This window comes from Filicampus tigris, chromosome 19 (genome assembly GCF_054856515.1).
Source record: "Filicampus tigris isolate MCC_2025a chromosome 19, RoL_Ftig_1.0, whole genome shotgun sequence".
Taxonomy (NCBI): Eukaryota; Metazoa; Chordata; class Actinopteri; order Syngnathiformes; family Syngnathidae; genus Filicampus; species Filicampus tigris.
Window position 1 is genome coordinate 12,839,037 of NC_141235.1, and position 17,762 is coordinate 12,856,798.

Genomic DNA, 17,762 nt, shown 5'->3' on the forward strand with positions numbered 1-17,762 from the left:
GAGCTTTTTATATATCGCCAACCTCCCCACAATATTGTGATGACGAGTATTGTGAGGTTCATATCGTGATATCGTATCGTGACATCCCTAATAATAATCTCAATTGTGAATCCAATTCAGATGTAATTACCTGGAAACAAAAGCTAAAATGTTCTATTTTGTCATCGTCTTATATTGATCTTTTGATGTCAAACCCAAATGTTTTCAGTGTATTGCAAAAATACAATACTTAAAAATTTTTTTTAATGGGATTGCGGAGCCACAGCATTTCAAACTAGTTATATTGCAGAGGTGGGCATTTTAATGGTCCGTTATTCATCATCCATCAGTGGCCTGGGTACCCGTCCGTCATTCGTCAGTGGGTCATTTTTTGCGGCGAACCGAATTGTAATCGTCAGTTGGTCAGCCCATCAGTTACTCCTTCAGAAGTCCATTGGTCCGTCAGTTGGTCCCTCCAAAAAACATCAGCAAAACGGTCGTCTGTGTGACGGATGTGGTTAGTGACGATTACTTTGATGGATGAAAATCCATTTCTGTTCGTGCCGTCATTTTTTAAAAGTGTCCTATCAATCGTCAGCAAAACGGGAGTCAGTGAGTCACAGACTGACGAACCGGTCCGTCAGTCTGAAAGAATGCCCACCTCTGTTATATGGAATCCAAGGAAATTGCAGATAAAGACAGTTACCTTGAATCCATCAAAGACAAAGGCCTGTTCATCAGAACCCAATTCGAGATCTGGTAGACATCCTGGTCTTGCCCAGCCAACCCTCATCTCTCCTGCTGTCAATACCTGAGACAAATGCAGATGTGAAACAAATGAAAGAAGAAAATGTATTTATAATAAATTATCCCTTACTTAATATTTTTGAGCATCCATGATATCATACATACAGGTATATTGTGTTTTATAAACGACCAACCATTTTAATGTTAACTGTGACATGCACAATACACTACACTCTAGTCATAAACTCACGTTCCCATTTCCCTCTTACCTCTAGCTCAAAGTACCACTTCCCTGCATTCACACAGTAGGATCTTTCAGCTCTGAAGATTCGGAACCTCTCAGCAGACATATTGCTATGATCAAAGTGAGCTAATTGAAGACAGAAAGGGGAGCAGACAATAATTAAGCTACATCAAATGAAATGGTATGGATGGAGTAATGCAATAGAAAGTATGTTTTATACTGTGGTCCTGGTCAGGAGCTTCCAGGTTGTATCCATAACCAAGCAGAGTTCTGACAGCTTCTCTCAGACTGTCTTTGTTTGATTTCTTGGTTCTCTCATCCAAGAGACTGTAGGGCACCAGACGAGGATTTCTGCGATTTTTGATATCCTGACAAGCAAATATGAAAACAAGAAAAGTAGGACATGTTAACTTTATGTAAAAAAAAAAAAAAAAAAAGGCTCTGTTACTTTGTCTGGATATTTCAGACTATGGTAACAAAGTAGGCACGCTGGTGATGTAATATGTAAGTATAAGCAGTAAAATACAAAAACAATATGTAACTAAGGGTAGTATTTAAGTTTTAACTTGTTTTTAATGTTTATCAGAAAGTTGCAACTGCCTCATGTCGGTCTATCGATTTGCTACTCGTTGCGCGCACACACACACAGTTGCTGCTAGGCTCTCATGGAAGGCAAACGCTTGTTGCTTTGCTCCTCTTCTCAACCCTTTATCTCGATGCTGCTCTTTGTCTCATGTAGTCTTGTGTCTTAACATTGTGTGTGGCGTGTGGTGTCACTCAAGGGTCAATCTTTGAACCCCTTCTGTTCAGTCTGTACATGTTATTTTTGGGTCAAATGCTTCAGATTGCCAATGTTGGCTATCACGGTTATGCAGATGACACACAGCTATATTTTCCGGCAATAACGAGGATTGCTGTTAGAAAACACCTGGAGTCACTGTCTTTAGAAACCGAAGACCAAGCCACAAATCTTGGGGTGCCGATAGACTCAGATCTGTAATTCAATAACTAAAACAGCCTTTTACAAGATGGAAAACATGTTCAGGCTGAAGGGTTGCATTCTCCAAGCAGACCAAGGAGAAACACATCTGTGCTTTTATCTCCAGTAGACTTGGTTATTGTCATGGTCTTCTGGACTACTTCAAAAGAGCATCAAACAGCTGCAGCTAATTTAGAACACTTCAGCTCGGGTTCTGACCACAACAAAGAGATTACAACATTTTACTCCAGCCCTAAAAGCTTGACACAGGCTCTCAATTCGCTGTAGAAGATATTTTAAAATTCTGCTACTGGTCTATAAATCACTGAATGGTTTGGTCCTGAATACATTAAAGAAAAGCTGATTGAATATAAGCTCAGTGGGGCTCTAAGATCTGCCCATTTGGGTCAATTAGTTGAGCCAAGGTTTCAAAGTAAACACGGTGAAGCTACCTTAGGCTGTTATGTTGCATACAAATGGAATAAGATACCAAATTAAGGGAAGTCTGCCCTGAGTGTAAATGCTTTTAAATCTAGGTTAATAACTTTGCTTTTTTCCCCCCATGTCTTTAAATTCTCTCAACAATACAAAAAAATGTCTTAGTTATTTTAGAAACCTACTTTTTTAAAAAGGTTTTCTGTTCATGTACATTCTGTTAATTTTTGTAAGCTACTTTTGTTTTCACTGCTTTGCTTCTGAATGTCGTTAACTGCTGCGCTTGTAAATGCTTATATGTGTTGTCTTTGCTTATGTGAAGCACATACAGTTGCGTACTACCTCTGCTCCTTCATCTACACGTTAATGTGCAAGTGAAATAAATGCTATGATTTGAGTGATGTCAAAAGAAACAGTGTCTTGTAGTGAAGATGCAGAAATCTGCTCAACTGTAGCCTATATCATATTTCAAACCTCATTGCCGTGCAATTTGGGATCTATCTTGCTCAAATCATTGTAAATGGCCTGGCAGCCCGAACAAACCTTGCAGTATGAGCTCTCTTATGTTGGACGGCACACACAGTTATTTTTTCATTATTTTTCCACATTTCTCTTTACCCTGCACACTTAATGTAACATTTCAAACGAGCCAATAGATCACCTAATAACTGAATTGTGTAAAAAGCTGCTTCATATGGCTGTTGCATCATCAACCAAACTGATTCCCCAACTACTTATCAGACAGGCTCCAGTTTGTGAGCACTGCAGTAACAGAGCACCTCAAGTGATTGTTTTCTTTTTTTTTCTGTGCACCTTGTTCACTTTGGACTTCCAATACAACTCTGTCATGCCATATGCACAAGTTCTTTGATGACTCTATAGTGGTGGAGTGTATTACTATAATATCTGATCAATCTATCCACATTATGAGGATTACTTGGTTCATTTTTTCATGTTTTATTTTTCTGTTTTGTCCATTGCGTTAGCTTGATAGAACTCTCAGCCAGCAAACTGAGCAAATGTTTGATTTCAATGTTTGAGTGGTGTTAGGCAGTTAAAAGTCTACCTGTGATATTTGACAAGAATAAGCATGAAATGAAGATATAAACTGCTATGTTTGTTTCTCAGGCTAGTTGCTGGCTAGCTAGCCACTGCGATAAAAGACAACCATAGGGGAGACAATCATGATGTCCTTTGAAATGTGATGAGCACGATCTTTCCCTCATCCTGGGTGGTGATGTAAAATTGCAATAAAACGGTCTCCTATGCTCTGCAAAACATCAAGATAGCATGATGTTTAGTGGATTTCCTTATTTGGGTCAGGGAGTGGGGCTTTACCCTCTCAAGTCAATCTTGAATAAATACACTGTTGTGATGAGAAACAGAAAACAAGGACAAGAGGAATAGAGATATTTGTCTGAACTCTTGACTTGTTTTATTTCTTGGTACTATGATAATTAATATTCTAAAAGACATATCTTATCCATTTACTCATCTTACACGGACACACAGAAATTTACACAACACCATCTACAATGAATGGGAATGAATGGCTACCCCACTACATGATTGCAAAGCACCCCCTCCTCCTTTGTATTTTTGTTACACACTATTATTACATATTGTATCAACCCTGCAGTTGTGTTATGTGAGTTGGTGATAGAGTTTCACATGTTAAGAGTGTGTGCGAGTCCATTGAAATATCGACGGAATTGGATGAGCAGAGAGGGATGCGGGGTCAGGCCTGTGTAATCAGCTTGTGTTTGGAGGCACTGACGACTGAAAAAAATCCCCGATGAATTACATCAATTAGTCCAAGTCAACTCAACTATCATCATCTTACTTACAACTATAAAAACCGAAGTCGTTCAACACTTAGGACTGATTGGTTAGCTACCGTGTTTGCCACCAACAACTTTGCCAACTATTGATGCTCTGACACATGACAACAATAGCTACCTGTTGAATGCCGTAAGTCCAACCCTGGCGGATGCGGTCTCTTGCCCAGACATTGTGTGCATTTTCAGCCAATTTGTCCACCATGGCTTCCTGAGTGGATGTCAGTTTGATGTGACACAGGTCCAAGGGAGCAGGCTTGTAACCACTGGACAACTCATAGCTGGAGAGATAAAAGTTAAGTACGACATTGCGAGAACGCCGCCTGCCTGGCAAGCTTAACATGTTGGTCTTTAAGAATAGAAACTCACTTTGATGACAGTTTTATACTTTTGACTTTCTCCACAGCATGTTCGTCTGCGAGACCAACATGGCACCCCAAAGCAAGAAGAGTTCTGTTACACAGACACATGCGCACGCATGCATATATTCACACACACAGGCGCACACACAAGCATCAATCATTCATAAAAACGCACACAGACAAAAGTGACATGAATATTGGAGCATGTTCATGCCCAAGCATCCCGTCCGTCATTCCTCTTCATGGTCGATCCTCGAAATGATCGCCAAACTTTAACACCATGCCCACATTAGATGCTGTAATGCTATATCCTTGAGATCAGGCGGCGCATGGTGTAACATGGCAAAGGATTGCGAAATTTCTGAGACCAAACATGGTGGTACCCAATTGCGGATTAACTACAAACTACTACTATAAAATTATCTCTGGAAAAGGTCAACTCTCTTTTTCCTTGGTCGAGATTTTTCTTTTCTTTTTGATCAATTTGCTCTTCCAATCAAGGGCAATCAATGTCGAGCCACTCAAGGAATTTATCAACAGCTACTTTGAGTACTGATGATCTACTTCTTGGTTCTCAATCAACAAGAAAATGTCACTCTGTTTTTAATGAGGACAAATAGCACTGTATTGTAAAATGCAGATATAAAAATAAAACAGAAGGTGAATATATAAACCAGTTTTATGAATTGTAAACTGAAAGTGACAAAAACAAACACTGGAAATCATTGGTGTCATGTGCTTTTACTGTATATGGCATGGCCGAGTAAGTGCAGTGTAGCTCTCCTCTTGGTCTCTCACTTTGCTCCAGCAGCAGGGACTGAGAAGGGCTTACCTAACTAGCTAGAGCTCAGCGGAATCCGCGAGAGCTCTTGCGGGGCTTGTTATTAGTGCAATTACTTGCAATTTTCATTGGATAAGTTAAATCTATACCTATATCTATATATATATATATATATATATATATATATATATATACACACGCACAGAGAGAGAGAGAGAGAGAGTCTTTTTTCATGATGCAGCAATACTTTACTTGAGCGTTTCCACAGACATCTGTAAGTTGTAACAACGTTCCTGTTCCGGCAACTTTGAAAACTCCACCAAACACGGGTGTTGCCGCTTGGTGTCATCCCGTACCTGGAAAACACACAGAGGCACAGAGTATCATTTCTGAATAGTGCGCGATCATGTTTCGGAGCACCCTTGGGGACTGCACCGTTGGTACTTTAAGACTTTTAATTTCACCAAAACACTCGTTACTTAAGCCATAATGCCACTCATGATTCATGAATTTGTGGCGTTACAAGAGTTCTCAGACTGTTGAAGGGAAGCGAGGTTGAAGAGATTTGCTCTGAAGCAATTTTCAACACTCTAGATCAGTTAATTTGTAAAAACAACATCTCATATGCAGTCTTGGGCATGTTACTTGAAAAAACGAATTATAGTTACAAATGACTTTCCAAAAAGTAATTGAGTTAGTAACTCCGTTACTGCGTGGTAAAAGTAATTATTTACTCAGCAAAGTAATTATGATATTTTTGTATTATGTTTGATAGTGTAAAGAAGAACCAATGCTGTAAATAGTACAAACTTCTTGCTCTGACTTGGTGAATCAGTAAAAATATGAATATTTACATTAAGAATTGAACATTAAAAATTTAAATCAATTCCAACCACAGGGCAGGCTGTGGAAATAAAGTGTCGAAAACCCACTGTAAACTCATCGCATTAAAACATTGTTGATTGCATTCACAACACAATGTGGTAAACAAACAAAATATATGTAAAGATAACATAATATATGTAAAGTCATTAAATTAGCAACATGGCATCGAAGACAGAATACAGATGCAATGTACAGTTTGTATCTCAATGTTAGATTTTGTTTATGCATTTGCTTTTTATTTATTGGATTTATTTTTTTAATCCATTATTTTTTATGTTATATATTTTTTTCACTCTTACTATAACCTATTTAATCTTATGCTTGTTTTAATGTCTAATTGTGGGATTATTTTTTATTTATTTATTTTACTGCTTCATTAGGAGTACATGTCGGGGTCACGGGTGGGACTATTGATGATTTGTCTATTTGGTAGCATCCTGTCAATTGTTACAATTAGAGTTATTGCTATCGCCTATGTGAAAACTCGCTAAACGCACCGTTTGAAAATAAATAAATAAATGAAGCTAGAGTGATTAGGATACTCAATACTCACGGCGCCGTAGGCCCAGCCAAATTCAATCTTGTTCATCACCCACAGCTCATGGATGTTTTCTGCAAGCTTCTCCTTGATCCTCTCTAAGTGAAATGGCAAAACAATCTACACACAGACACAAAAATAAATTCCACTTAACTATCGTAGAGGTGTGGCTTTGTCCTCATATTAAAATTACAGCATATTATTTTTGATTAACGCATGCTGTTGTACCCGTACCTGAAAGGTAGATTTGTCTAAGTAATGTTGTAAATAGAAGTTAAAAAGCAGACATCTATAAACATTTTGAGCATTGCTTCTAATCATTTACCTGTCCAATGATACAAAAGGCATATATTATTAATGTATGATAATAGCAAATAAAGCTTTGAGCATTGATGAATGGGGATGTACACCCCCTTCATGATGAATGCTTGAAATGATGCAGAAACGATGCCATGCTCCAACCACATTAAATGGCATCGGCAAAAAAGTCAAAGCCTTGTTTGCTGGCCTAAACAATATCAAAAGCACTGAACTACCTTTGCAACTTACATGGAATTGCTTTGATTTTTTTTCCAACAGACTTCCGTCTGCATTTCACAGGGTGTATCTTGGCGCAGCTTCCAGTCGTTTGTGAGTTATTGTTTGTATCAGCCAATGGAATTTAGGATTCGATGTGTTGTCGTGTTTATATACATAAAAAAAAAAATCTATCTAGAGCCACCAGAATCGGAATAGAAATCAAAATTTTTTTCACCAATCGGAATCAACCAGATTTCAGATTCACCACTCTTAGTCATTGTGATGGCTCGAAGTGATGTCACGTTTTTCTGTATTCGGATCGTTTGATCAGAGCTACTCTAGGATTCATAATTACTTAAAGGTGACTGGACCGAAGGAGATAAATGTCCGACATTAATAAAAATAAATTTTCGAGGTGAACTTTTCAAGTTTAAGTGGACATTGTGAGGAAAGGTCAGACTACGCTGTAGCTGGCTGGCTTGTTTGAAACCCGGTAAAGCATTTATTCAAACTCGCTAGGCATAGTGAGTACTATGCCCAATGCAGCAAGCAAGAGGATGGATTTTGGCTAAAAAACATAAGCATCCCTGGTGCATTTGGGTGAATTCCCTAGTGGGAGTTGATTAAGTCAGAGCCCTGGAATTCATTCAAAATTGCAGTTTCAAACAAAATATGGCCAAATTCTGAATCAATTTCATGCATGGGATGTAATGATTGAAAGGGCCACTAAATTGCGCATTGGTGAAACTGGAGTAAATTTTACATGATATTTAGATATTTTCAACAAGATACACAATCTTGCAAAAGTGTTTTGAGCCTCCCAAAAAGGTAGTTGATTCACTTGAATTAATTCCTATGTGGGGTTTGAATGTTCTTCCCATGACGATGTGTGTTTTCTTTGAGTATTCCAGTTTCCTCCAACATTCCAAAAACATGCGTGGTATGTTAATTGAACACTAAATTGTGCCTAGATGTTATTGCGAATGGTTGTTTGTCTTTGTGTGCCCTGCGATTGGCTGGTAACCTGTTCAAGGTGTACCCCGACTACTGCCTGTGTACCCCGACTACTGCCTGAAGACAGCTTGTATAGGCTCCAGCATGCCCGAGACCCTTGTGAGGGTAAAGCGATTCAGATAATGGATGGATGGAGTAGAGCTGGGCGATATGACAATATATATTGCGAAGATGATAGATAACAATGTCACTGTTATTTTTGTTTCATCGTCTTCTGTTATCTGCCGTCAGGGACGTCCCAAAAAGCTTCGATGGGCTGCTTATGTCAACTGCAGCCAGGTAGTTGGCGGATTGAGGCGAGGCGCAGCCGCAGCGAGCTACAGCATGTTTAGCAATGAGCTTAGGCTGGCTACTACTGCCTACTAAAGATGATGTTTCGCTCCGAACTCAGCAGTCACAGCTTCCATGGCGGCAAATAAGATACTCTTCTTCCAAGTATCATTCTAACGAATGGATTACGAGGAGGGAAAACCGGAGAAGCCATGCTAATTGCTAAACTAATGGCAATATCATCGTGAAAGACTGGAATTAAAAGTGCTTGGGTGACTGAGAACATTCACAGGGGTCTCGCTTGAACCGCGTTATAATGCAGAGTACATCCAACTTTGATCAGCAAATTAGCAGGCATTTTAATAAGTGTATGGATAGAAAATTAATACAAATTAATGCTAGTTACACACACAGCTAAACAGGAAATGTCACGGCGTCCCGCATGTCAACCTGGAGAAGTGGCCGAGAAGATTAATCGTATACTAATATTGAGGATAAGCGAGTTAGAATGTAAAAAAGTATATTGAATGCATATAATATTACAAATGTGATTTGTTTTCACAATAGAGCACTGAGTTTTGATTTTGACTTTTGAGATCTGCAAAGTAGATGTTTTTAAAATTACATTACAGTAAAGCTCATCTTTTTATTTTACTTTTTAATCTATTCCTGTCACAAACATTCATTTTTATGACCCTTATTTAGATTGGTATCTACATTTGTGCAAAAATATGTATGCTACTTTGCTTCGTTTTACATTCGGTATTTTATCCATCCATCCATCCATTATCTGTACCGCTTCTCCTCACATGGGTCGCGGGGCGTGCTGGAGCCTATCCCAGCTGTCTTCGGGCAGTAGGCGGGGGACACCCTGAACTGGTTGCCAGCCAATCGCAGGGCACACAGAGACAAACATCCGCACTCACAATCACACCTAGGGGCAATTTAGAGTATCCAATCAACTTACCATGCATGTTTTTTGGAATGTGGGAGGAAACCGGAGTACCCGGAGGAAAGCCACGCAGGCACGGGGAGAACATGCAAACTCCACACAGGGAGGCCGGAGCCGGGATCGAACCCACAACCTCTGAACTGTGAGGCGGACGTGCTAACCAGTCGACTACCGTGCCGCCCGGTATTTTATCATTTATTTTATTATTTTGGTAATTTCTAGAGCTGAAAATGTATCCTGGTATATCGTTATGATATAAAATGGCCAATATCGTGATAGAAGATTTTTTTTTCCATATCGCCCAGCACTAGGATAGACGGATGATTCCATAAACCCTTTGTACTACCCTGGTACTTGACCCTTGATAAATACTCGATACGTGGCCTACCGTTCTAGTTGGTTGAGTATATGTATGCTTGCGTTCAATAATTTCCCTACTGGAATCAACAAACTCTGCCTGTCTGCCTATAAATCTAATCAATATGTAATAATCCAGCCATATTTACCTGGCTGGTGTTCACAGGCATTGGCGTGAATGCTGCCTGGCTCATGGTGACAGTGGGCCCCAAAAGATCTGTGGCTGCAGTCTGGTGTTGACTGGGCTCCAATTTTAGTTTCTCTCTCGGCAACACGGCCTCAAAGCACGGAGCATAACCCGGAGGTGGGAGAAACTTAAACTCTCCATGGCGGCCCCCAAGAAGGAATCGAAGCCTATACAAAGACAAGGTGCCAAGGAACAGGTGAGCAGGTAAAGGATTGTGATCGTGGGTGATTTGCTTTGAGAAATGCACTGACTTAACTCCAGCAGAGAAGCTGGCCACAGGGAAAAAGAGGCCATCAGAGTTGAAGTTCTCAAACATGCCCTGTACTGGCTGGCCATTGATCCTGAAGGAGATACTGGGCACACTAAGGTCCAAGCAGCAGCTCACCACATCGTCTGCTTTCAGAAGGTGCTGATTGGGTGAGCTAACAGTCTTTGCAATACAGCCTGCAAAAAAAAAGTGACATCACAGATATGACTACATCCTGTTCATGGCATGCTTGGTCTCGCCACAGTCTCATTTGGATCATTGAATTTGTTTGGACGTTGTGTTTTTTTCTGAGAGGGTTTTTTTTTTTGTCATTTGAATAATAGTTTAATAATATGCTCCTGTGTATGCCGTCGTGTGTTTATTATTTTCACCTACTGGGTGTTTTGTCCTGCATTTGCCTGATTTATAAGCAGCCTTTTCTGATCCCTTTCATTTGTGGTGAATCTTTTGTCACCCATGCTCTTCATGTTGTTTTCATGTTCGTGTTCTTCTGGTTTTTTTAATTGGCATTACTTTACCGACCCTTCAATGCTTTGTCAATACTACACAAATTAATTGATGTGAAAATCTTTACAATAAAGCCATTATACTGTTAGTTTATAATAACTTTGGGAAACCTAAGTTTTATTTGCATGATGTGTTGACACCTGGACTGACTCTGTGGGGAACATTTATGGGGTCCCCTCTCGCGCTCCCCTCTCATTACTTTCCAAACGCAGCCTTTGTTCGAAACCAATCAGCAGCTCGTGCTTGTACTGTTTCCATCTGGACTGCCTGATGGACTGGCACACCGTGTCCCCAGATGGAGCACCTAGAGCGCACACTGGCACTCTGTTTTTGGTGCACTCTAAATAACCGAATGGCACTTTTAAGCAACGTTCTGTTTGGAAACTCAAAATTTTGTTCAAAAATCATACCTGTCAACCTCGGGCAGTGCTGAATCTTACAAAAGTTGTAATTTGCCTGTACATTTCTGTATATAATCTTACACAGTATCTATTTTTAATCTTACACAGTATTTATCGCTCAGCGGGAGAGGTGGGGGAAACGGAATGGATATTTCTATATAGAATCTTACACAGTGTTTATCGCTCAACGGGAGGGGGGACTTGTGAAAGGCGGCCGAAGTTTGCAGTCGAAATCGCTAACGGACGCTCCGGATTAGAGCCGAAATGGGCAAGATGAGATCGGTCAAACAAAAAGCGAGTTTTTAATTTTTTTTTTTTTTTCCCGTACAAAAATTGTTATACGGTGTACACAATTTGAAATGATCAAAAAAACGTATAAAATATGGGGAAAACGCATAAGTTGACAGGTATGAAATATGCCATTCAGTTATTCAGTTGACAGAAGTGACAAAATGGCCACTGAGATGGCTAAAAACGGGTGGATTTTACTATTTAACTCGTATTCCACAAATGTAATATTAATCAGAATGTCTTGTTTCAACTAGTGAGCCTGCATAGAACATTTTTTTTTCTGTCGTTTGATACTGACATCACAACCGCTCATAACAACCAATCACGTCTGACCTGTTTTCTGAATCTGAGCCGTGATTGGTCATTGTGAGCAGTTGTGATGTCATTTTCAGTCGACACAAGACAAAATGGCCGCCCCCAGATTGGCTAAAACGAGTGCATTTTGCTGCTTAACTCATATTCCACAAACGTAAGATTTATCAGAATGCCTTGTTTCAACAAGTGGGCATGCATAGAACATTTTCTTGAAAAAAGTATGTTTGGGTTGAGTTCCCTTTAAGTAAAAACTGTAAAACCGTAAAAAGCCGTGTATTTCTTTTGCTAGTCTACAGCATACCACACTTCTCTTTTGAAACAATCTATTTATGTTGAAACAAGAATGTTCAAACAAGCCTCACCTGACCAAAGATGGAGTCCATCAAAGCCAAAGGAATAGAGGTCATCACCCACTCCATTGCCACCCCAACCCTCCCCACCGCTGGGGCAGGGCATATAACCATTGGTGTTGGCCCAGCCCACTCTGAGGTGAGATGCCTCAGCTGTGACGAATGGCAGTGCTTGGTCAACAATCAGCTCATAGTACCACTTCTTATACTGCGCAGAGCCTTCACTAACACCCAGAAAGATATTAGGGCACATGCTGAAAGGAGAAGAAAAAGCAATTTTGTCGCTAAACAGATCATACAATGACAACCTACGTGTGTCGTGAAAGCTAAACACACCGTTTTTGTCTTTATACCTGCTTACGTAATTGATCAGGCGTGTCTGAAGTAACAAGTCTCTTCCCGGCAGTAGGTTGTCACAGATCAGGTGCTGGTTGGAGCGTACTGCCACACCGTGACACACACAGAGCGAACACAATACATCAAGAACCTACACAGCACGTACACAGAGAAAGGATGTCAGAACATATCACTGATACAGGACCACACATGCCAATACCAACAAAAGACAAGGACGGAACGTCAGAAATGCTGATTGCTGGATTTGGTTGAAAATCTGTCAAAAGTCTAAAAACACGGTTTTACAAAAATGATCCTGCGTTATAAATGATTCATCTTACTCTTTTACATTTGACAATGAAATCAAAATTGACCGGCCAATTAAAGAAGTCCATGGAAGAATATTGGCTATCAAATACATTACTGTATATGAATGCAGGTGAATATTGTGGCTTGCATTCGACTGTTTAGGACCACATATACCTTGTGGTTGCGTCCATGTTTATCCAGAAGAGAAATTATGGATTTGATATGTCCCTCTTTGATAAGGTTCAGTGCTTCAGGACTCTCCACCAGCACACAGTGAAGGACCTCCAGTATGCCTGAATGAAAATTAGCATGGTGTTAAAAAAAAAAAACCTGAAGAATTTATATTCATTATTTATCTCTCAAAAAATATGAATAAATGAAAAAAAATGACTATAAATATCAGAGGGCAGCACAGTGCTCGAGTGGTACGTCTGCCTCGCAGTTGAACGGTTCTGAGTTTGGCTCAGGTCCTCTTGTGTGGAGTTTGCATGCATCGTTAATTATAATTAATGTGTGTGCCCATTAATTGACTGACGACCTGTGCACGGTATACCCCGTATTTCATCCAAATGACAGCTGGGATTGGCTCCAACAGAATAACATAACAGTACAAACTGGATGCATGGAATACCAATTCCACCACCAGATTAGATTTAAAGCAGCACTGGGCAGGAAATCGACCTTAATAAATTTTTTTCACAACTCTTGTGATGAAACATTGATTTACAAGTAGTTGAATGGGACTTTTGTCACGCCCTGGGGGGGGTTGTATCGATTTTACTCGCACTAAGCAACTTTGAGGAGGATGGAAAAAACCCTGGCACACAAAAAAAATACAAATGTCCTGAATTGCTTTACAGCATACTCATTTCCTCCTTTCGCTATAAGGAACTCGAGCGTCTACACGCCATTACTGGTGTCATGGCAGAAGCCCCAAAACAAACAAAAACAACAAAAGTATTGTTTAAACCAAATTAGATTCATTACCTCATTGCCATTCATCTTTCACACAGCCACTGGAAATAGAAATGCAATTCAGTCCAACTTGCAAGCCAGCGAGAGCTCAGGATTTCACGACACTACGCGGTGGCGAACCGGAAATGTGGTTGACTTTTGTCAATACACTACCGCTTTTGTCCACATGGCACCGCCATAATCAACAAAAACCGACATGACACAGTGTTGCTTTAAGCCTTCTTGTTTGAACTTGACCCTTCAAGCGACTTGTGACCAGTCTAGGGTGTAGCCTGCCTCTTACCACCTAATCAGCTGTGATAAGCCCTTTTCACACTGCACGTAGCAGCGTGCCATTGACGAACCCATCCATGTTTTATATGGTGAAGTAGGGGCAACATGCAATGGAGCGTCGCTGGGCGGCACGACAGAAAGGTGTCTGTTGTGATGGCGAGGCGCCTCAAATAAAAAATGAAAAGTTGAGAGCAGTGTCGATGTGACATCAACGCCTCCAATAGGAGCAAGGCCGGTGAGGCGATTTAGAGCTACTTTGGCGGATATATTTACAGTGAATGGCTTGAGGACAATCGAGGGAGTTCTCAGTGTCCCAAACTTAGGAACCCAAGAGAGATGACATACAGTGACTTTTTAAAGACACTGATCCCCGCTTAGCCTGAATTATACCTCAAAATGGTCTTGGTGGAATTGTAGCTCACAAACAAACCAACGTACCAGAGGAGGCCTCCAGTCTCTCCAGCCTGCTGATGAGCCAGTCTAAGGAACCCGAAAACTGAGCACAGTTCTTTCTGTTACCCCTGATGAGTGCAGCTAAAAGGGACAAGAGGGACCAAGAAACAAGAGTTATTTTTGCCAGATGTGGCATCCATGTGCATGTGTGCATACCCAGTAGCTGGTAGAGAGAGTTAAGGCTGGAGCTCCAGGCCTCTCCTGCCTCCCGTCCAGCTGCTTCTGTGAAGTGGGCTGCACTGCTATAGACGTGGAGTCGATCAATGCACTCCAGGACCAGTGCGATCATTCCCTACAGACACAAAGGGTAGCGTATTCAGATAATTCTCTTTATGGTGAGACTAAATGTAGTCAAATCTGCAAATGCCAGTTAGCTCCCATAGCACTAGAAATTGTACGAAAACAAATCACTGCATCAAATATATTGATCAATGAACAATTGTTACAGTACATAAAGTAATTTAACATTCTAAAGTACATCTGGTTGAAGACCACTATTGTATACTGCTTTCTGAATGATGCATATTTGACATGCTACTATCTCCAACTTTCAAGTTAGCCATGATGCAGTCATCATATCCAGTTCAGTTCCCTTAATAATCCTTCATGTTCATTTAAGTATAAATACTATTTTTTTTTCTTACCATTAACTCAACTTGCAAATATGCCAAAATACCATTTTCATTGTATTTGCCGATAACTCATCACTACACACATGCCCCCAAAAAGTAAAAACCTTTCAAATGGGTCAATTTTACCCATGATACAAGTGGAGCTGCTTAACACTATCAAGTTACTACAATTCTCATTTTTTATTCACAAACATCTGATTTAATTGTGCATGGTATAATACCATCCAGTAAAAGGCTTCTATTAAAATTGCAATCGAGGCATCGTCCAATTACAGTTAATAGAACCATACTTGCTCAAATACTGTCGTCCAATCGATTCCATGCACAAATTAATCTCCAGGTGGATAAATAAATAGTACACTTCAAATAGACAAATCCTCAGGTAGCATTTACAATATACTTACAAATATTTCACGGCGATGTGTATTTAAAATCAAAATCTGTATTAAGTATATAAAAAATGAGTTTTGTACAAATATCCCATCCTCTTTCTCCCACAACAACACGTGACGCCTCGTAAATAAACAAATGAGGAAATAGAATAAACTGAGACTCCTATGGTGCTTTCAAAGCTTAAATATGGAATACAGTTAGCTGGTTAGATTAGACCAAAAAAAAAAAGAAACTGTCTTTCACTCACACACGTACACATGCACACCTAACCTCTTCTTGGAAGAGGTTCTGTCTGTTTTTCAAAGCTCTCAGTAGATTCTGCTTGTCTTCATGGTCTAGGTGATCGGCAGGTGGCTGGAAGTAGCCAATCAGATCCTGAAGACTCAGACTGATTGAGTCAATTGGTACATCAAAAGTTGTGTTCTTTCCTTTTGCTCTTAATGCATCTAAACTCCTGTAAATTTCAAAAGAACAAATTAGAAATTGTTTACCACAGTTTGCAGACCTGAGACATGTGAAATTATGTTTAAGAATGAAAACATGTCCAAAGACTGACAACAATGTCGCACTGAACTGAGCTGCCAGAGATGTGTCAGGGCGGCCAATTAAAAAACTTTTTAAACCATGACAAGGTTGAAAAGTAGCAATGTGACAAGATTTTCCTAAAATTTTGTGTTATGTGTAGGGAAAAATTGCCGATTTGAGGTCGATTGATGTTTTTCTGTGATATTGCCTTTACAAAATCTGGTCAAAAGACGCCTTCAAATTAGAGTATAATTTGGTTATTTCTCAATGTTCTCCTTGACCCTTTTGTGTCGTCTTCTACACAGGGAACTCTACTCTGTTTTTTGTTTTTTTTGATGGCAGACCCTTGCCCATGTTGCTAGTTTAAGAGCAATCATCCTCCCTTTAAAATTTTCTTGTAAATACATTTGGCAACCAAAGACGCTGTTTCTGCAACTCTTTCAAAGCGCTACATGGAAAAATCTCAAATCTTAACACATTTTTTGCAACTAAATTCGTGCAAAAAAAAAAGAATCCTTATGTGTATTAATGCAATGAGTATGTTCAGCCCACCTGATGAATAGGTTGAATAAGAACACAGTACTACGTATGACTCTGGCAGTGTGACTTTCTTCATGTTGTGACCGAGACAATGTCAACCCGTCGTCCATGTGACCTTCATGGTGCATGAGGGCCTGGTGTGAGTAAAAAAATAATGAAGAGAATGATACAAACAAATATGTCTATCAAAGCACAAAAAATAAATACAAAAAGGTCGACCAATATTTTTTTTAAAAACATGCCTCCAAAGTAATTACAAAACCTGACAGAAGACTTCAGATCAGTGAATATGTACACAATTAGCTTTGCTTGTGTTTTTGTGGGCATGTGCAAATACTGTAAGTTGTGCAATTTGGAGTTTAATTACAAAACGTTGCTTATTTGAAAACATTTGGGGATTCAAAAGGATCATCATATCACATGAGCCACCAGTAGAACCGGGTTGTGTATTCTGAGCTTATGTCAGCTGCGTATTTTGTTGTCTTTAGTAAAGGAGACAAAAAAGGCATCTTGGTCCACTTTATTTTTGCCAGCACTAAAGGATAGCGACTCTTTTCTGAAAGGATTTTAGTGGTAAGATGAAAGAGGAAAATAGCTACCAGAATAAAGGTCAAAGTCAACCCAAACATATTTTTTTCAATAATATGTTCCCAGCATGCCCACTAGTTGAAACACGGCATTCTGATTAATTTTGAGTTTGTGGAATATAAGTTAAGCAGCAAAATGAACTTGTTTTTAGCCATCTCTGGGGATGGCCATTTTGTCTTCTGTCGACTGAAAATGACATCGACCAATCACGGATCAGATTCAGAAAACAGGTCAGCCGTGATTGGTCGTTGTGAGCAGTTGTGATGGCATTTTCAGTCGACAGAAGACAAAATGGCCACCCCCACAGATGGCTAAAACTAGTACATTTTGCTGCTTAACTTGTATTCCAATTCAAAATTAATCAGAATGCCATGTTTCAACTAGTTGGCCTGCTGGGAACATATTGTTGAAAAAAATATTTTTGGGTTGACTTCCACTTTAAATTAAATAAGATGACACATTTTCAATGTTAAAAAGCCTGAATAGTGTCTGTTATGTTCACTGTTTCAAGTTTGTCAA

The 17,762-nt window shown here is 39.7% G+C and overlaps 1 protein-coding gene across 3 annotated transcripts in view; it reads right to left on the minus strand.

Annotated features, from left to right (window-relative positions):
• Window positions 1-17,762, minus strand: part of ryr2a (ryanodine receptor 2a (cardiac)) — a 139,296-nt gene that overhangs the window by 97,617 nt on the left and 23,917 nt on the right. For all 3 annotated transcript variants that reach the window (XM_086016298.1, XM_086016297.1, XM_086016296.1), the window contains exons 12-27: window positions 16,668-16,789; window positions 15,861-16,044; window positions 14,722-14,857; window positions 14,551-14,646; window positions 13,039-13,157; window positions 12,573-12,706; window positions 12,232-12,473; window positions 10,339-10,531; window positions 10,050-10,254; window positions 6,804-6,908; window positions 5,618-5,721; window positions 4,592-4,675; window positions 4,344-4,503; window positions 1,191-1,338; window positions 996-1,096; window positions 686-790 (exon numbers count right to left, since the gene is read on the minus strand). In XM_086016298.1, coding sequence (XP_085872424.1) covers window positions 686-790; window positions 996-1,096; window positions 1,191-1,338; window positions 4,344-4,503; window positions 4,592-4,675; window positions 5,618-5,721; window positions 6,804-6,908; window positions 10,050-10,254; window positions 10,339-10,531; window positions 12,232-12,473; window positions 12,573-12,706; window positions 13,039-13,157; window positions 14,551-14,646; window positions 14,722-14,857; window positions 15,861-16,044; window positions 16,668-16,789 — 2,238 coding nt within the window. The remainder of the gene's footprint in view (window positions 1-685; window positions 791-995; window positions 1,097-1,190; window positions 1,339-4,343; window positions 4,504-4,591; window positions 4,676-5,617; window positions 5,722-6,803; window positions 6,909-10,049; window positions 10,255-10,338; window positions 10,532-12,231; window positions 12,474-12,572; window positions 12,707-13,038; window positions 13,158-14,550; window positions 14,647-14,721; window positions 14,858-15,860; window positions 16,045-16,667; window positions 16,790-17,762) is intronic.